The sequence below is a fragment of the Ranitomeya imitator genome, chromosome 5, assembly GCF_032444005.1.
Source record: "Ranitomeya imitator isolate aRanImi1 chromosome 5, aRanImi1.pri, whole genome shotgun sequence".
NCBI classification, from domain to species: Eukaryota; Metazoa; Chordata; class Amphibia; order Anura; family Dendrobatidae; genus Ranitomeya; species Ranitomeya imitator.
The window spans coordinates 402,831,551-402,852,509 of record NC_091286.1 but is presented as its reverse complement, the minus strand read 5'-3'; the positions used below and the strand labels follow the sequence as shown (position 1 = coordinate 402,852,509).

The 20,959-nt window shown below is 44.5% G+C and overlaps 1 protein-coding gene across 1 annotated transcript in view; it reads left to right on the top strand.

The window, feature by feature from the left end:
• Positions 1-19,331, top strand: part of PSMD2 (proteasome 26S subunit ubiquitin receptor, non-ATPase 2) — a 47,216-nt gene extending 27,885 nt beyond the window's left edge. The window contains exons 11-21 of the mRNA XM_069726948.1: positions 4,460-4,587; positions 6,355-6,442; positions 6,598-6,760; positions 6,862-6,963; positions 11,882-12,015; positions 15,279-15,362; positions 17,590-17,758; positions 17,842-17,936; positions 18,135-18,261; positions 18,337-18,455; positions 19,052-19,331. Coding sequence (XP_069583049.1) covers positions 4,460-4,587; positions 6,355-6,442; positions 6,598-6,760; positions 6,862-6,963; positions 11,882-12,015; positions 15,279-15,362; positions 17,590-17,758; positions 17,842-17,936; positions 18,135-18,261; positions 18,337-18,455; positions 19,052-19,234 — 1,392 coding nt within the window. The 3' untranslated portion in view covers positions 19,235-19,331. The remainder of the gene's footprint in view (positions 1-4,459; positions 4,588-6,354; positions 6,443-6,597; positions 6,761-6,861; positions 6,964-11,881; positions 12,016-15,278; positions 15,363-17,589; positions 17,759-17,841; positions 17,937-18,134; positions 18,262-18,336; positions 18,456-19,051) is intronic.
• The last annotated feature ends 1,628 nt before the right edge of the window (positions 19,332-20,959 follow it).

Sequence of the window (20,959 nt, the reverse complement as noted above, 5' to 3'; positions counted from 1 at the left end):
GGTAACCAGGGTAAACATCGGGTTACTAAGCGCAGGACCGCGCTTAGTAACCCGATGTTTACCCTGGTTACCAGCGTAAACGTTAAAAAAACAAACACTACATACTTACCTTCAGCTGTCTGTCCCCGGCTCTATGCTTCTCTGCACTCCTCCTGCATCCTGTGTCAGCGCCAGCCAGCCGGAAAGCACAGCGGTGACGTCACCGCTCTGCTTTCCGGCTGACCGGCGCTGACCGTGCAGAGGAAAGCAGAGCGCCGGAGGACAGACAGCTGAAGGTAAGTATGTAGTATTTGTTTTTTTAACGTTTACGCTGGTAACCAGGGTAAACATCAGGTTACTAAGCGCGGCCCTGCGCTTAGTAACCCGATGTTTACCCTGGTTACCGGGGACCTCGGGATCGTTGGTCGCTGGAGAGCTGTCTGTGTGACAGCTCTCCAGCGACCAAACAGCGACGCTGCAGCGATCGACATCGTTGTCGGTATCGCTGCAGCGTCGCTTAGTGTGACGGTACCTTTAGTGGTTTTTGGTGACTGTTCCAGGGCTGCATCATGATGATTCCATATTCTTATAGGAAACTGAGGATCTCTACCAGCTGCACCCTCAATATATGTAGAAAAAAAGTATGTGAGCACCTCATTATAGCATTCTTCATCTGGGAATGTGGCAGCAAGCTTATCAAAAACACATCTCACACCTTCAATTGGCACAAAGACTAATGCAGCAAGAGACTTCAGTGTCATTTTTATGTTAATATTAGATTCATATTCTGTTTTCAATCCAACATTTTTTATTTTTCTAATGAGACTCTGACAAAGGTGAAAATAACACCCTTTAACACCAGCATGTGGAAAGGCAATCCTTACTGCAGTCATACAAGCCTTCTCAAAATCCACTAAAACCTTTTGAGGTGCCAGATTTGGAATCAATAGCTTCATTATTTCAAACATTCTCTTATACGTGTTCATGTCCTTTCTTTGTAGTAAAATGTACAAACATGGCGGATATGAGTTACCCACCTTGGCATGCCAAGTGTACAGTTGGTAAAACATATTGGGCACTTTATCAAAGGTGCCATCTCCATAGATTGTATCTTTGTTCAGTTCAAGCATAAGATCTTTATCTCCTAAAACCAGAATTCTGTTTCGATCTTCTTTTCCTGAATCATGAAGTATCAGTTGACTATACTTTTCAGGAATGCAAAAATGTATAGTTTTTGGGTTAGGCAAATTATCATCTGTTCTATGATAGACCAGGCTTCTCGCAAGAGATGATTGTTTTGGCATATGGGCCAATACATCATTGCTCAATGCAGATAACACCTTTCCCATCACGTTGCGAGGAGTAGCACTTTCTGCTCTCATGTCTTTCATTTTGCTTCTGGCAACGTTTGCTTCTGCTTTTTGAGGGCAGGAGTCATGACAATGTTCTGTTGGTTCTTGAACTACGTTGCCATCTTTTGTTTTGAGAATTGAATGGCACTTTGAAGAGCGGTACAGTCGGCATCTCCAAGTCACCACTGCGTTGATAGTACGAAATTCAAGATATTCAAACCCCAAGTAAATCATAACCTTGTTGTTTCTCTGGCTTTTTGAAAACTCCATTGTTAGCACTACAAGAAGAAATAGAATACTTTAGATGAACTCAAAATACACTTTTATTGAAAATAAATTAACAAATATGGGGATAGATAAGACTATTGGTTCACCAATACAAAAAAACACAGATGTGTAATGACTGTGGTCGCAGGCATCAAGTCCACAACCAGGCAACGGGGTACAGGTGCCTGCTTCTGCTGTATCTGCGTCCTCACTGAAGATGCAGATCCAGATGACATGCATCATGTTGCAGAGACCCGTGGGGTCCCTGCACTGCGATACATGCTGCCGGCACGTTAGCTGTGAGCTGACATCAGAGGTGCAGCCACAGGGAGCAGTGCATGAAATGGCGCACACTCCGATGTCAGCTGCTGGGCTGTGCGGTGGCTACAAAAGACACTGGGCGACGTGGGAGCAGAGGAAAGGTGAGTAGAATGTTATTGTTTTGAATTATGCATTAGGGTCAGAACGGGGACACATACACTAGGATTGGGGACCATGTAAACCAGGATAGGGACATATATACCAGAAAGGGGGCATAAATACCAGGATGGAGATCATGTGGACCATTCATACTAGGATGGGGACCATATATACCAGCATTAGGACATATATACCAGGATGCAGACATATTCACCAGGATGATGGGCATATATACCAGTATGGGGGACATTACTACATAATGAAGGGGGAGGCAATTCATACATCTTTATAGAATTTAGAACACTACAGGGGGCCATACATCTGACCAACGTGTGTGTGTGGGGGGGGAAGGGCCAAATTTCACACTGGGGCCCATCGGACTCCACTGCAAAAGCATATCATACATTCTCAGCAAGAACACAAAGTGGTACAAGTGACAGAATCTCACCTTTCTGCTGTGCCTTCTGGGCTTCCAGGACCAACTATCTCTGCCAGCAGCAGTGATACTTTTGCGAGCACTGATAGCAGTGATGGCTCCTCTGGATCACACTGCTGCTGGTTCTGCCTGTGCTGCTGTTTTGGGCTGGTGGGAGGAGTAAGGCAGAATCAGTGAGAGATGAGAGCAGACTAGATCTATCTATTGCTGATAATGACAGACTGCTGCAAACCACAGATCATCATTTTTGCAGTTTTGCACTAGGTCAACTGTAAATCACAAGTTGATCACATATTATGTGAACATCCTCACCTTGCACCTGAAATATCATAGATCTGAAACTTTTGTGATGCTTTAATTGGCCATTTTCCGTGTGGGGAATTTTCCTGTGGGGAATTTTCCTGTGTGCATTTTTCAGGGAACCCCCGCCCACACCACAGCTAACCCCACCCACACCAGGCTCTCTGTGTACAAAGTCCATAGACAGTGAGGTGGTTGGCTGCGGGACTAGTCCAGCAATGTTAATCTTAGTGATAAATCCTTCACAGTTAGTAAACAACAAGTGACATCCTAAATTCTGTGTTTCAACCTCTATCTCATGCTGTCTTCAGATTATATAGCAAAAACCTGCTGACAGTATCTTTTTAAGTGGCAAAGATTGCACTTCATGGTAGGTTGCATAAGCAGAAGGCAGTGGCACTGGGAGCATGTGGCGTGGGAACACCAGATATTTGAAGAGGTGAATATAGTATACGTTCTTATTTTCAGCTTCCTGTCCGTTTTTGATGGTGGATCCCCACTGTAGGCTACTTTCACACTTGCGACGTACCGGCGTACGTTGTGAAAACTTGACACAACGTGGGCAGCGGATGCAGTTTTTCAACGCATCCGCTGCCCATTGTAAAGTCTTGGGGAGGAGGGGGCGGAGTTCCGGCCGCGCAAGCGCGGTAGGAAATGGCGGACCCGACGTATGAAAAAACGTTCCCTTGAACGTTTTTTCGTGCCGACGGTCCGCCAAAACACGACGCATCCAGTGCACGACGGACGTGACGGATGGCCATATGTCACAATCCGTCGCTAATACAAGTCTATGGGAAAATGCAGGATCCTGCAATTTTTTTGCAGGATCCTGCATTCTCAAAAAACGACGGATTGTGACGGAAGCTGAAAAACGCAAATGTGAAAGTAGCCTTATACTCCCAGTGGGAAGGTGGTTTTAGCTAATCCCATGCTGATGACCTGTGCTGCCTTGGCGGCTTAGAAGCACATAAAAGGCTTAAATGAAGTTAAAGTCTGGAGAAGTTCAACTGAAGATGTACCAAATTTGTCACAGGCACCCGCTGTTTGATGGATTTGGTGCATTAGACTTCTTACTGGACAACCCTTTATTAATTGCCCAGATTGCGGCATAAATATATAAAAAATGTAACTATCTCCTGGACCAGCGCAGCTTGTTTATGCCGTGACCAGTAGTGGACCACAAGGGTCAGAGCGTTGCTGAGCCAGGAAGTGAAATATGCATTTTTTTTTCCCTTAAATGTAGGACATCGGGGCACTTTCGGTGTTAGGGTATGTGCACACGATGCAGAAAACGCTGCGGATCCGCAGCGTTTCCGCAGCTGCGGGTCCGCAGCAGTTTCCCATGAGTTTACATTACAATGTAAACCTATGGGAAACAAAAAACGCTGTACACATGCTGCAAAAAAAAACCCGCGGAAACGCAGCGGTTTACATTCCGCAGCATGTCACTTCTTTCTGCGGATTCCGCAGCGGTTTTACAGCTGCTCCTATAGAAAACCGCAGTGAAATTCGCAGAAAAACCGTGGTAAATCCGCGATAAATCTGCAGCAAAAACGCAGTGTTTTTGCCCTGCAGATTTATCAAATCCGCTGCGATTGGAACACTGTGCTTGGTTTATACTGTTAGGCTGGCAGACTCCATTTAATCCATTTTCCCTACAATGTTGTATTTAGTGTCTGACATGAGGCATTTTCCGTCCCTGCAGTCTGGAGCGCTCTTGGCCTGTGGCATTGTGAACTCTGGGGTGAGAAATGAATGTGATCCAGCTTTGGCCCTTCTCTCAGACTATGTCCTCCATAATAGCAACACCATGCGTCTTGGTGCCATTTTTGGGTGAGTGACACAGCATGTATTATGTATTAGCAACTGATTGAGTTTTAGTGGAATTGTGTGTGTTGTGTCTTGTAGAAGGCTTAAGTGAGTTATTGGGAATAAGATGGGTTAACCAGCCAGGCTAGAAACTTGTGTTCTACCTCTGGGAATCCTAAAATAACGTGGTTCCAGAGTTTGTTCCTTGTTGATTGCAGGACTTGCCTAAACATAAGCATGAAAGGTTGTCCAGATGCCCAATGTGTATGTCGTTGAAGCGGGTACAGTGGGCGTAATGGTATGTGTCCACGTTCAGGATTGCATCAGGATTTGGTCCGGATTTTCCATCAGTTTTTGTAAGCCAAAACCAGGAGTGGGTGATAAATACAGAAGTGGTGCATATGTTTCTATTATACTTTTCCGCTAATTGTTCCACTCCTGGTTTTGGCTTACAAAAACTGATGGAAAATCCTGACCAAATCCTGATGCAATCCTGAACGTGGACACATACCCTAAGGGTCAGAAGGCAGAGCAGTGGCCTCCTGTGTGTTATCTGGATGGTCTATAGCAGAGGTGTCAAACTGCATTCCTCGAGGGCCGCAAACAGGTCATGTTTTCAGGCTTTCCTTGTATTGCACAAGGTGCTGGAATCATTCTGTGCAGGTGATTAAATTATCACCTGTGTAGTACAAGGAAATCCTGAAAACATGACCTGTTTGCGGCCCTCGAGGAATGCAGTTTGACACCTCTGGTCTATAGGATTAGCCTATGGCTGATCATGTAAAGGTACTGTCACACATAGCGACGCTGCAGCGATACCGACAACGATCCGGATCGCTGCAGCGTCGCTGTTTGGTCGCTGGAGAGCTGTCACACAGACCGCTCTCCAGCGACCAACGATCCCGAGGTCCCCGGTAACCAGGGTAAACATCGGGTTTCTAAGCGCAGGGCCGCGCTTAGTAACCCGATGTTTACCCTGGTTACCATCCTAAAAAGTAAAAAAACAAACGCTACATACTTACCTACCGCTGTCTGTCCTCGGCGCTCTGCTTCTCTGGTCTGGCTGTGAGCTCCGGGCAGCCAGAAAGCAGAGCGGTGACGTCACCGCTCTGCTTTCCGGCTTGACCGACGCTCACAGCCAGTACAGGAGGAGAGCAGAGCACAGCGCTGGAGGACAGACGGCTGTAGGTAAGTATGTACTGTTTGTTTTTTTACTTTTAGGATGGTAACCAGGGTAAACATCGGGTTACTAACCGCGGCCCTGCGCTTAGTTACCCGATGTTTACCCTGGTTACCAGTGAAGACATCGCTGAATCGGTGTCACACACGCCGATTCAGCGATGTCTACGGGGAGTCCAGCGACGAAATAAAGTTCTGGACTTTCTTCCCCGACCAGCGATCTCCCAGCAGGGGCCTGATCGCTGCTGCCTGTCACACTGGACGATATCGCTAGCGAGGACGCTGCAACGTCACGGATCGCTAGCGATATCGTCTAGTGTGACGGTACCTTTAGTGTGTTGCCAGACACTTCTGTGTAAAGCCCTTGTGTTAAGGAAAGAAGTTATCAGAGCCCTGTGGTGTAGATTAGAGCCCAGAACTATGTGATCCCATTATTAAGTATTATGTGACATGGAGATCAGACGTGTACTTTTTATGTAATCATCAGAAAGTGTGACCTTCTCTAGAACCGCTCTTGAGCAGTAGTTACATGGAATATTAGGATGTGGAAATCGCATGCATTTTATATAAGCATATTTTATCCATTTAAAAATTCTTGTTCCTTACTTTCAGGTTAGGACTGGCATACGCTGGCTCCAATCGTGAGGATGTTCTGACACTTCTACTTCCAGTGATGGGGGATTCAAAGTCCAGTATGGAGGTAAGACATTGTGTGACGAGACACCCCTGTCCTCACAGATAATGACATCTTCGCATTCTCCGAGGTCGAAGTTGATTTATTTTTCTGGTCTTGTTATGGACATAGTTCTTTCATTCTGTATCAAGACAATTTTGTCATATTTCGATCGGTTATAGGTGGTTGGAGTAACCGCTCTGGCTTGTGGCATGATTGCTGTGGGATCATGTAATGGGGATGTGACATCCACAATCCTTCAGACTATTATGGAGAAATCTGAGCAGGAACTGAAGGACACGTTTGCTCGCTGGCTTCCGCTTGGCTTGGGACTGAACCATCTAGGTGAGCAATAATTTTATTTATGGTCATATTTGTAAAGCTAGGAATGTTGGTTGGGGTGACTGTGACCTGTTTCTGAGCGCATTCTCTTGTTTCTCCTTTAGGAAAAGGTGAAGCCATCGAGGCAATTCTCGCTGCTTTGGAAGTTGTTTCTGAGCCATTCCGCAGCTTTGCCAATACTCTTGTGGATATCTGTGCGTATGCAGGTAGGTTCAAAGAGTAACTTTTCTGGGCTGTGAAGGTTACCTTTATAAAATCAGTGACAAGTCGTAAGTTATATTGGCGGGGAATCCAGCTACTGAGACTCCCAACAATCAATAAAACAATGGAACAGAAACTCTTAGCTGAGTGCTGTGCCCCTTCAACTTTGGTTGGTTTTGTTTCACTCTCTTCAGATATCCAGTGTATGGATTTTTAGATGGTATATGATTTTTCCTTCTTACCTGTAGCAATCAATGCCGCTTTCAGGTTTTCTCAGCAGTGTACGAAATAAAAGCTAAGCTTTGACTGGTGGCTCTGGGCAGCAAAGACCATCTTCCTGAGACATTTTTGATAAATGAGGCTGACTCGCTCTACTATTACTGCGACGATTACTCTACTACTAAGTGGTACTACTAGAGATAAATGTGGACCGATAAAAACTCTTCCTGCTATCATGGACCAACTCCTAAAATATATAATACATTGGGTACCATAGTACAATGCATGATGTGCTGTAAATGTTTTCATAATAATTTGGGAAAGTTATGAAATGTCCTCTTAATGTCCTGTCCCTGATCTCAGGATCTCTGCTTCTAGTTGAGATGAATCTGTGCTGCACTTTATGTACATGCTCAGTAGTGAGGCAGTGCTGTGGAGTTGTAGTTGAGATGAATCTGTGCTGCACCTTATGTACATGATCAGTAGTGAGGCAGTGCTATGGAGTTGTAGTTGAGATGAATCTGTGCTGCACTTTATGTACATGCTCAGTAGTGAGGCAGTGCTGGGGAGTTGTAGCTGAGATGAATCTGTGCTGTACTTTTTGTACGTGCTCAGTAGTGAGGCAGTGCTGTGGAGTTGTAGTTGAGATGAATCTGCTGCACTTTATGTACATGCTCAGTAGTGAGGCAGTGCTATGGAGTTGTAGTTGAGATGAGTCTGTGCTGTACTTTTTGTACATGCTCAGTAGTGAGGCAGTGCTATGGAGTTGTAGTTGAGATGAGTCTGTGCTGTACTTTTTGTACATGCTCAGTAGTGAGGCAGTGCTGGGGAGTTGTAGTTGAGATGAATCTGTGCTGTTCTTTATGTACATGCTCAGTAGTGAGGCAGTGCTGGGGAGTTGTAGTTGAGATGAATCTGTGTTGTACTTTATGTACATGCTCAGTAGTGAGGCAGTGCTGTGGAGTTGTAGTTGAGATGAATCTGTGCTGCACCTTATGTACATGATCAGTAGTGAGGCAGTGCTATGGAGTTGTAGTTGAGATGAATCTGTGCTGCACTTTATGTACATGCTCAGTAGTGAGGCAGTGCTGGGGAGTTGTAGCTGAGATGAATCTGTGCTGTACTTTTTGTACGTGCTCAGTAGTGAGGCAGTGCTGTGGAGTTGTAGTTGAGATGAATCTGTGCTGCACCTTATGTACATGCTCAGTAGTGAGGCAGTGCTGTGGAGTTGTAGTTGAGATGAATCTGCTGCACTTTATGTACATGCTCAGTAGTGAGGCAGTGCTATGGAGTTGTAGTTGAGATGAGTCTGTGCTGTACTTTTTGTACATGCTCAGTAGTGAGGCAGTGCTGGGGAGTTGTAGTTGAGATGAATCTGTGCTGTTCTTTATGTACATGCTCAGTAGTGAGGCAGTGCTGTGGAGTTGTAGTTGAGATGAGTCTGTGCTGTACTTTATGTACATGCTCAGTAGTGAGGCAGTGCTGTGGAGTTGTAGTTGAGATGAGTCTGTGCTGTACTTTATGTACATGCTCAGTAGTGAGGCAGTGCTGTGGAGTTGTAGTTGAGATGAGTCTGTGCTGTACTTTATGTACATGCTCTGTAGTGAGGCAGTGCTGTGGAGTTGTAGTTGAGATGAGTCTGTGCTGTACTTTATGTACATGCTCAGTAGTGAGGCAGTGCTGTGGAGTTGTAGTTGAGATGAGTCTGTACTGTACTTTATGTACATGCTCAGTAGTGAGGCAGTGCTGTGGAGTTGTAGTTGAGATGAATCTGTGCTGTACTTTATGTACATGCTCAGTAGTGAGGCAGTGCTGTGGAGTTGTAGTTGAGATGAATCTGTGCTGTTCTTTATGTACATGCTCAGTAGTGAGGCAGTGCTGTGGAGTTGTAGTTGAGATGAGTCTGTACTGTACTTTATGTACATGCTCAGTAGTGAGGCAGTGCTGTGGAGTTGTAGTTGAGATGAATCTGTGCTGTACTTTATGTACATGCTCAGTAGTGAGGCAGTGCTGTGGAGTTGTAGTTGAGATGAGTCTGTGCTGTACTTTATGTACATGCTCTGTAGTGCAGCAGTGCTTGGGAGTCAGTCTGGGAAATTGAGGAGTCTGAGGTTTGGCTTACCAACTCCATGGCCCTGCATGCTATGAGGTTACTGTGAACAAATTATTAATGCTTTTGAAGCCAGACACTGTTAGTCCTTATGGACTTTTCATTCACTCACTGGCTGTATGAATTTGGTTTCAAAGAACCAATGTTAAACTATGGATGTGTTCACAGTGCTATGAGAGCCTTCCTGTGAGGGGTTGTCAAATTTGAGGGAAGAATTGTTCTAGTTGTGGTTTTCAATAACCTCAACATGTGTCAGTATTTAAAGGGGTTGTCCTCTATTTTTGTATTAATTCCCCATCAGTGGGGGTGCAACACTCAGCACCCCCCACCGAACAACTATTCCCAGTGTCAGCGCTGATCGGGTGTTGTTGGATGCGGAGCGTAACAGCAGAGTTCCATCAACTTCATAGTGGCTGCATCCATGTACTATACTTCCACTCCTCTTCAGTCGAATAGGGACAGATGTGCTGTACCCACTATACAGCTGACAGAGCTGTGCTGTGCAGCTCTGCAGCTATCAGCTGGGCACCGCCAGCCATGAGGACAGTTTATCAGTGGGGGTGCCGGGTGTCAGATTACGATGGATCTGATCTTGATCTATCCTGAGGGTATAGATATAAAAGTTGTGGACAATCACTTTAAAGTTGAAGATGTCTCTTGAAACGTATAGGGTCATATATGAGCAAAGGTATACCCATTAGTAGTAAAGAGTTCACCCCTTTAACAAACTATAATGGAGAGCTATACTCATGCACAACCATCTTTTCCTCTCTGAAGTATTGAAGTGAGAGGAATCCCCAATGTAGGGGTGCCAAAGATGGCCAGGAGCCACACAGTTTGGCATTGTGAACCGCAGGTTGTGCATCCCAGTATAATGTGTTGACTGTCACCATTAGCTATGTGGTTATTCCATTCATTGTATACCGTACATCATTATTTCCTCTGGTGACAGCTGCAGATAACCAACGTGTTCTCCTTTCAGTCTGTGACGTTGTGAATTTGGAGCTGTGTATTAAAAAAAAAAAAAACACAGCCGGCGCCATTATAACAATATTTTAACCCCTGGAGCTTTTTTTTGGTTTTCGTTTTTTTCGCTCCCCTTCTTCCCAGAGCCATAACTTTTTTTATTTTTCTGTCAATATGGCCATGTGAGGGCTTGTTTCTTGTGGGACGAGTTTTTCTTTTGAACGACACCATTGGGTTTTACCATATCATGTACTAGAAAACGGGGGGGCGGGGGGGATTCCAAGTACGGTGAAATTGCAAAAAAAAGTGCAATCCCCACTTGTTTTTTGTTTGGCTTTTTTGCTAGGTTCGCAAAATGCAGATACGATCTTTTGATCGCCCATTATTGTTGTGGCGACCCAAAAAAAATTATTTTTGGCATTTGACTTATTTTCTCGCCACACTGTTTAGTGAGCAGGTTTATCCTTTTTTTTATTTTTTTTTTTTATAAATCAGGCGATTCTGAACGCTGCGATACCAAATGTGTATGTTTGATTTTCATTTTTGTTTTATTTTGAATGGGGCGAAAGGGTGTGATTTGAACCTTTATATTTTTTTAATTTTTTTTATATTTTTAAAAACATTTTTACTTTTGGCATGCTTCAATAGTCTCTATAGGAGACTAGAAACTGCCATAGCCCGATCGGCTCTGCTACATAGAGGCGATGTTCAAATCGCCTCTATATAGCAGATTTTCTGACTTACCATGAGCGCCGACCACTGAGTGGCGCTCACAGTAAGCCGGCACTGATAACCATAGAGGTCTCCAGGAGACTTCAGGTTGTCATGCCAACACACCGGTGACCCGGGTCACCGGTGTGCGTATTTCTGGCCCAATGGCCGGAATAGCGATTTTAAATGCCGCTGTCAGATTGACAGCGGCATTTAACTGGTTAATAGCCACGGGTGGATCGCGATTCCACCCGCGGCTATTGCGGGCACATGTCAGCTGTTCAAAACAGCTGACATGTCCCCGGAAAGATGTGGGCTCACCACAGGAGCCCACATCAAAGGGAGGGATACGGACATCGGTGTACTATTACTCCTGATGTCGATAAGGGGTTAAGAGATTTCTCGGCAGTGAATTGTTAACCTATATAGGTAAAAAAAATGATATACTAGGCTATTTATTATAGATGAATAATGCATATGAAAATACTTACTGATAAGTTTCTGCAGTTTCCAGTGCTGCTCCTGTGCTCTCCTGGATTATGTATTTGCAGCTGTGACTACTAGGCTCACTACCACGTCGTCTGTGTGACAGGAAGTCACTTTCTCATTGCAAATCTGAGACTCCGAAACAGGCTCTCATAGACTTATATTGAGAGCAATGAATGGTCGGCTGTGATGAGCCAGTCAGTCAAAGCTGCAGTCTGATGATGAAGAAAAGGACCAGAGGAGCACTGAAAAAAGCAGAAGACAGCAACTGCTAAGTACTATAATGTATGCATTCTGATAGCTAATGGATGGAGAAAATTCAAGAAACCAAAAAGAAACTGCTGAAATGGGACTTTAAGTTAATTGTAGGAAGAATTGGTGTTTTTGGTTGTCTTACTACAGCAGTAACCACTGCAACATTTCTTTACTAGGCTCTGGAAATGTGCTGAAGGTGCAGCAGCTTCTTCATATTTGCAGTGAACACTATGACTCGAAGGAGAAAGAAGAGGAGAAGAAAGACAAAAAGGAAAAAAAGGAGAGTGCTGCTGACATGGGATCACACCAGGTGTGGCTAAAATCTGGTCTGAGGCATACTTACACAGCCATTATTGTTCAGCTAATTGCCCTAATGATCTGGCCATATAGTCTTAAGGTACCGTCACACTTTAGCGACGCTGCAGCGATACCGACAACGATCCGGATCGCTGCAGCGTCGCTGTTTGGTCGCTGGAGAGCTGTCACACAGACAGCTCTCCAGCGACCAACGATCCCGAGGTCCCCGGTAACCAGGGTACCCTGGTTACCATCGTTAAAGTAAAAAAACAAACGCTACATACTTACCTACCGCTGTCTGTCCCCGGCGCTGGGCTTCTCTGCTCTGGCTGTGAGCGGCGGGCAGCCGGAAAGCAGAGCACAGCGGTGACGTCACCGCTCTGCTTTCCGGCCGCTGTGCTCACAGCCAGAGCAGAGAAGCAGAGCGCCGAGGACAGACAGCGGTAGGTAAGTATGTAGCGTTTGTTTTTTTTACTTTAACGATGGTAACCAGGGCCCTGCGCTTAGTAACCCGATGTTTACCCTGGTTACCAGCGAAGACATCGCTGAATCGGCGTCACACACGCCGATTCAGCGATGTCAGCGGGACCTCAACGATCAAAAAATGGCCCAGGCCATTCCGACACGACCAGCGATCTCACAGCAGGGGCCTGATCGCTGGTACGTGTCACACATAGCGAGATCGCTACTGAGATCGCTGTTGCGTCACAAAACTTGTGACTCAGCAGCGATCTCGCTAGCGATCTTGCTATGTGTGACGGGGCCTTTAGGGCTGGGCATAAATGTTTGCAAGATTTCAGCTGCACTTACACCTACAAGTTATCGTGAACAAGCATTCCAAGGAACACTCTTGTCACTATATTGTTGCAGTGTAAACTCGTGAAAGCTCGTTCATTGGTTCTAATGGTATTTTGTGCAACACATGAGATCATTGTCCTCTGAAGGGAATCATCCTGTGTAAACAGTGGCAGCCTATGCACACTAAAAACAATTTCTTACCAATCATTCAGTGCACACAGTTTACCATGGTCTGCCTGTGTAGATGGGCTATTTAACGACCACTGATCGGTAAACATTTGCTCCATTAGAGGTCACTGGTTGGTCCAGGTGAACTGGCCTTTAGACCTTTTGTACAGTCCAAGTGATTTTGGATTTGTTCTACCAAACAACATTATTGCAAATTGACATAACTGTATGTCAGTGCTGGTGTCTGCGTGTGCAGGGGGCTGCGGAGCTGAGCTGCCTACACAAAAGGTAGATGATGGCTATGCCTCGAACAGCTACGGCAGAAGCTGAGCTTTAATCACTACTGTTAATCGCTTAGATTCTGCAGTCTCTGACAGCGGCAGTTAAATTGTGTTGCCCCCCACTACACAATTGCGGGGCATTGATGGATTACTAATGCCGGCCAGGGGCTTGCTGAAGGTCCCTGCCACTGCCATCTTGGTGCAGGCTGAGCTTCAGAGGAGTCTGATATGCATTATATACTGCAATGCTATTCTATTGCAGTACATGGTATAAGCGATTCAAGTCCCTTAAGGAGACAAAAAAATAAAGTAGTAGTTAAAAAATAATGAAATATTAAAAAGGGAAATTCAAATCACTGCCCGCTTTTTCCCCCAATAAAAATAAAGAAGATTAAACACCAGAATTGCAGTGTTTTGCCACTAGTGATAAGTGAATGTGCTTGTCTCCCGGCTGTTCGACAGTCGCAACACAGGCAGAGATTGCCTGACAACAAGCTATCCCTGCATGTGTTGTGGCTGTTGAACAGTCGTGAGATATTCAGGTGCGAGGGCTCAAACATATTATTCGAGCACGCTTAAGATACTGTATTAGCACATGAACATGCTTGGATAACACCTTATTCCAGCATGTTCGCTCATCACTAGTTACCACACCTTCTTAACATGCAATAAAATCATATATTACTCGAATTGTTATCAATAAAACTGTCAGCTCGCCAAGCAAAAAAACAAACAAAAACCAATCCCGTATAAAGTTCTGATTGAAAAATAAAAACATCATGAGTCTTGGAATATGGTGTTACAAACCAATATTTTTAAAATGTTTTTTTTTTTTAAATAAATGGATACTTCTGAAGGTCTTTTTTTTTTTTTTACTACTTAAAGAAGTTCTCCCATGAACTTATTTCCCCCCACTAAACCTGTGTTTGTGTATGCACTGTAATGTCATTGTGTTAAGGCCCCGTCACACTTAGCGATGCTAAAGCGATCCCGACAACGATACGACCTGTCAGGGATCGTTGCTGCGTCGCTATGTGGTCGCTGGTGAGATGTCAAACAGTGAGATCTCCCCAACGACGCAGCAGCGATGCGGTGACCTGTAGCGACCTGTACAACGATGTCACACGGCAGCTATTTCATGACAATTCATACCTCAATGAGGGACGTCCTGTCAATGAGGTCGTTGGTAAGGTGTCAAACACAGCGATGTGTGCTACCCAGCGGGACCTCAATGACCAAAAAAAGGTCCAGGCCATTCCGACACGACCAGCGATCTCACAGCAGGGGCCTGGTCGCTGCTATGTGTCACACAAAGCGAGATCGCTACTGAGGTCGCTGTTGCGTCACAAAACTTGTGACTCAGCAGCGATCTCGCTAGCGATCTCGCTTTGTGTGACGGGGGCTTTAAAGGGAACCTGTGACCCCCAAAATCGAAGGTGCGCTAAGCCCACCGGCATCAGGGTCTTCTCTACAGCTTTCTGGAATGCTGTAGATAAGCCCCCAATGTATCCTGAAAGATGAGGAAAAAGAGGTTAGATTACTCACCCAGGGGTGGTCCCGCTGCGGTCCGATCCGATGGGTGTCGCGGTCCGGTCCAGGGCCTCCAATCTTCTTATGATGACGTCCTCTTCTTGTCTTCACGTTCCTTCTCAGGCGTACTTTGTCTGCGCTGTTGAGGGCAGAGCAAACTACTGCAGTTCGCAGGCGCTGGGAAAGGTCAGAGAGGCCCGGCGCCTGCGCACTGCAGTACTTTGCTCTGCCCTCAACAGGGCAGACAGAGTACGCCGGAGCGTGAAGACAAGAAGAGGACGTCATCGTATGAAGATAGGAAGCACCGGATGGCGACACCCATTGGACCGGAACGGTTCTTGGTAGAAATAAAAATGTGAAAAAAAGTCTGCAAAGGCAATGGTCTATACATAGTTGCAGCCAAACCGCTAGAACTATCCAATGGGATGGATCCATTTCAGCTTCTATTTTAGCCGATTTTGTAACCTGAACATCAGACCTGCATTTTCTCTCCTAACAGGGTGTGGCCGTCCTTGGCATTGCTCTCATTGCAATGGGTGAAGAAATAGGATCAGAGATGGCCCTTCGCACTTTTGGCCATTTGGTAAGAAATATGATTTTGCTTTAATTCTCTCCTATTGGGAAACTGTGTTTCAACATTTTTTTTCAGTGTGGACAGTATGTATTTGATTACTGTTCCCATCCCAGTATTCTATATCTATATAGATAATCGGCTGTACCAGTGAATGGCCAAGAGTCATCTTGTTAGATGAGATGTCTTTGCAGTTGCTAAGATTGTTGAAATTAATGGTGCCTCCATAGCACAACCAGTGTTGGAGAGCAAACCTAGTTTAAAGCATTTGAAACTTTAATGGACTTTTTTTTTAATTCTTTTCATGTGGCTCGCTGATTAAAAGGACTGTCACCTCCGAAAGACCTTGTTTCTGAATGTGTCATTTTAATATTTTCACTTACTCACGGTTTCCCACTGTAAGTTTGTGAACGGGCTGCTTGCTATAGAGTGTCCTCTTTGTCATCTCCGTTATCAGCGTGTGCTTAGGTTTCCTCTACATGCGGCACATGGCCTGTTTTCAGGTTTATAGTCAGAGTGTACAAGTTAAAGGGACTCTGTCAGCACAGAATTATCATCATGGCGGGCCAAACATTTACGCGCAGCTTTCTAACTGATTGTTCCCTCTCTTTTTCATCCTCCCTTTTCTTTGATTGAAAGGTTTGGCTTCATAGGGCCAGAGAAGGGTGGAGATAGAAGGGAAAAAGAGCAGGTGGGAGGGTGCCCCTAAATGTTTGTCCACTCCATGATGCACCGAGTGCCTGTACCTGCTTTGAAAAGTCGTTATGTGAGGACAGAGTCCGTTTAAGTTGTGTTCTCTGACTCTAATCCTGCAAACAGGCCATGCACTGCATGTTTGGAAACCTAAACACATGCTCATAAAGGGACTCTGTCCTCTGTGTCATCGCCATTAAGTAAAACCATCCAAATGACAGATACTTACTCTGGATCTTTTAATCTATTTATTGATTACTGTAGCGTTGCGAGGGTTCAGAGATTACATACTTTCTTTACGATTGATTTTTGATCAGATATTGGTTGTGAGGGGGACTGTTTAAAGCACCATTCCAGCTTTTTTCTGTTTGTTTTTAATTGCAGTGCTGGAGTGGTGCTTCTAATCTAAGGTCCCTGCACTTACCTGTCGCCGTCTTCATCTTTTAATCTGTGTAGTTCCTGTCAATCTCCAGCAGTTTGTGACCTGCTGATTGCCCCAGTGTTTGCTGGAGCAAGCCAGATGTCACTTTTCATTGCAAGTCTGAGGCCCTCGTTCTAGGAGTCTCATAGACTTGCATTTAGAGCTTGTGACCGTTACCTCTGACTTCTGGTCAGTCAGCAATTGTGGTCAGAAGATGGGTGCGCAAGACCGAAGGGGCACTGGGAAGAGCTGAAGACAGCAGCTGCTAAAAATGAGACTAAGTGCAGGGACCTATGATTAGAAGCACCACTCCAGGGCTACAATGAGCATTTTAAGGGGTTGTCCAGTCAGAATGTGAGATCAGTGCATGTCCATCAACTGGCACTCCCACCAATCAACTATTGCAAGCCCTGCTGGATATACATACTTAAATCAGAGCTACAAAGCATAGCTTTGAATAGAGATTCATTGTACTGCAGAACAGTTTTTATTCAAATCGGCTGCTGCCGTTCCATGTATCTACATTTTGCTCGTAACAGCTGATCGGTGCAGGTCCTGGGTGTTGGCCCCCGACCGATCTGATCTTGATTTCATCAAAATATTTTTAGCTGACAAGCCCTTTTAATTTTGGATTATAATGAGAAGTTACACAATTTTATCTACGAATAATTGTTAGATCATGGAGTTTTTGGGCATAACCATATGGACTCTAGCATAGAAATGCAGTGCTCCTGCAAAGGGGTGATATTATGTACATGAAATAGGCTTTAAACAGAACTTTGGTGTACAGGCCCCCACACACATTAGACAGCCAAACCTGCCAATATCTGGGACCTTCGGACTCTCTTCAAGAGATATTGGGGGAGATAAGGATCTAGCATGTCATTTTGTTCTCCAGGAGACAAGCCACCAGAGGAGGAGGCTTGCAGCAGCTCTCTGAGAGAACACAGTGCAGTGCACCTGTGGTTGGGGGTGTCAGAAATGATGGCTTTCACCCTAACCATTGTTCGACCAGCCACTACCGATTGTTGACGGGGACCATTAGGAGCAGTTCTCGGTTACTTTTATTAACTGCAATCAGTCCTTTTACTTTTTATAATTGTTTTTTATAATTGCTTTCTGCAGCTCAGGTATGGGGAGCCCACGCTCCGCAGAGCGGTCCCCCTGGCTTTGGCCCTCATCTCCGTCTCCAATCCAAGGTTGAATATCTTGGACACATTAAGCAAGTTCTCCCATGATGCAGATCCTGAAGTGTCCTACAATTCAATCTTTGCCATGGGCATGGTGGGCAGTGGTAAGCATTGTATAGTGTTTTCTTTTTGATCTGTATATTTGTTTGGTCTCTAGAGAAGTTGACTTATTTCCTCTTTCCTATAGGCACAAACAATGCTCGCCTTGCTGCTATGCTGAGGCAGCTAGCCCAGTATCACGCCAAGGATCCCAACAATCTGTTCATGGTGCGACTGGCACAGGTAGATAATAGTTGCACAGCTCTGTTTGAGTCCTTTTTAAAACCAGAACTAATGTTTGAATTTCCATTATTACAAGCTCTTTCAGCCTCTGGTTAACCTCTTATGGGGGAACATAGCAAAAATGTGATTAGTCAAACTGTGTGATGGGCTGAGATGCTGGTTTTCAGTGTTGTCTGTAAATGCTCCTGTACTTTCTAGGGACTCACTCATTTGGGGAAAGGGACACTCACACTTTGCCCCTACCATAGTGATCGGCAGCTCATGAGTCAAGTGGCAGTGGCTGGTTTATTAACCGTGCTTGTGTCCTTCTTGGATGTTAGAAACAGTAAGTAGCTGTTTATTGATTTATGTGTGATTTTGCCTGCTACGTGGGCCTTTACCTACTGTTCTTTTTCTACAGTTGTGTTGGGCAAGTCGCATTATATACTGTATGGTTTAGTAGCTGCAATGCAGCCACGAATGTTGGTGACGTTTGATGAGGAGTTACGGCCTCTTCCAGTCTCTGTCAGAGTTGGACAGGTAAGAAAAAGAGAAATACCGGAACCAAAGTCTGGAGGTGAATAGGTGTAAAATGTGAAATACGGGTAAACAGCCGTACTCACAGCTAGCAATCAGTAGGTGCTGGCCTTTTAGTATTGAAGTGGCACACAAATAAGACTTCTATATTTTTACCAGTACCCTGGTCCAGCCTCCATGTTCTCTGTGGCAGAGGCCACTTACAAGGCCTAGTAAGTGACTGAAGTGCCAAGGATACCCGGGCAGATGATTGGCAGTGCAGAAGTGAGCACAGCCTTGATCTGGCTGCTGCCCAGGATTGAGCTTGATGACGTGCCATAGTAGTTTTATATCTTTTTGCTCATCTCTATTATTTACCAGTGTGTAGTGTACCATGCAGGCTAGCAGCTCACCTGATGGACGTACACCACACACAAATGATGGCCCATTCTGAGCCAACTTCACAAACCACTTTGCTTACTGCGGAAATTATACAAATCAGATACCTGTTTTATGCCCTAGGATTTTGCTAGGTAGTTGTGTCATAAATTCTTTATTCCAGACAACAATTGGGTCTTCTAGGTTATATACAAATGTCTTCTCTTTTTTTCCTTCTTCAGGCTGTGGATGTTGTTGGCCAGGCTGGCAAGCCCAAGACAATCACAGGATTCCAGACACACACAACGCCTGTGTTGTTGGCACATGGTGAGCGGGCAGAGCTGGCCACAGAAGAGTATCTGCCCGTAACGCCCATTCTTGAAGGATTTGTCATCCTTCGAAAGAACCCTAATTATGATATGTAGTGCTTGAAAACCGTGGCGGGAGGGAATGTTGTGGGGTCGTGGGACTAGTTGTGTTTTCTTTTTGTTACTAAATCTTATTAAATAATTTCACAACCCACATTCTGGATTAATAATGCCTCCCAGCGGCATATTGTATCTTCAGATCAACAGGCTTTGATGTAATACACTCACGGAATTTTAGGTTTTCATTGCACAAAAGCAAATCCATTTGGTTACTAAACTGCTGGTCATTGGGCATGGCTAATATAGAAGGGAGTGTTTCTGCAAATGCGCAATCAGCATTGCTGGATCAATTTGGTCAACATTCTAGTATTTTCATAATATTTTTTATTTTAAATGAGTTTATTGGATTTGCAAATTCACTCCTTCAAATCCACTGAATATAATGTATATGTGTCTTCTATTTTATTCCTTCTATAAACAGGACAAGTGAAAGAAGCAAAATATTCTATAAAACAATTGCACAAGGGACTTTTTTTTAATGTAAACAGGAAGTAACTGTTTGGGCCCCTAATACTAACTGTTACTCATTTACAGATAAAGAAAATAAAATGAATTCCTTGTCTATGGGTCGTGAGACAAAGTTCATGATTTTTTTTTTTTGTTGTTGTTTAATTGTACAGTGGAATCTAAAGCTGTGCTAGCAGTTTCCTCAGACCCAGAAATAGAATGCTACATTGGATTGTATTTAGATAGTTCTGAACCCTTATCACGTCCCCATGCTTGACTCCTACCAACAAATATAGTTAGTTTAAAATTCATTTACTTTTTTTGCAATATTTGTCGAACACAGCCGAATGTCATTAGTCAATGGGAGTAGAAATTACCGAATATGTCCGGAACCGATCATCAAACATAAATTCGGCACAGATAGGGTACCAATATGGCAAATTCAGATTCGGCAACCAAATTTGAATAAATTTGCGTAACTAATGATGACCTATTGTTAAAGTGAATCTGTCAGCAGGTTTTTGCTATGTAATCTGAAGATAATTTGCTGTAGGGGTAAAAATAGATGCCTTTCTTATCAAGCTCTGGTTTTGTTTGCTTACTTACATTGATTGTTTTAGCACCAGTAGTTTATCATTGCTGTGACTAGCTGGGTGTGAGCCCCTCCTCTGATAGGCACCTCAATGTCTATGTACAGTGATAGCCTGGTGTGGGCGGGGTTAGCGGTTATGTGGGTGGGCTTAGCTTCTTCAGCACTGCTTCATCGCTAAATCGAAAAGCTCTGATTGTGTAAGAACGGCTGCACCCAGTGATCTAAGTTGGATTCATCTTCTTTGCCTACATCAGTCTGCTGACAGTCCCTTTAAAATAGGCGTTCAATTTCAGATCGGCTTCAGTTGGAACCTCGGCACCCCTGCTGTTATGGTGTGTTCGTGTTAGCATTGCAACCCCTTTAATGTTATATCGTACTACTGACCTGCATGTGGTATTTTTAGCAGTAGTGCTTGTTTTCCCATCTAAGTTTAAACAGCTGATCAGGAGAGGTTTCAAGGTTTAGAAAGCCACATAGGTGAATTTGATGGCCTATTCTTTCATTATTCCTTCATTAGCTTAATGCTGGGAAACCCGCTTACGGTATGTGCATATGATGGGGTTTTTTTTAGGCAGATTCCACCTAAATAAAAAAATTAACATATGCAGAGCAATGGCAAAACAACTTGCTGTGCATATGTTTGTTTGTTTTTTAAAACAACTTTTAACTAATTACGACTGTCT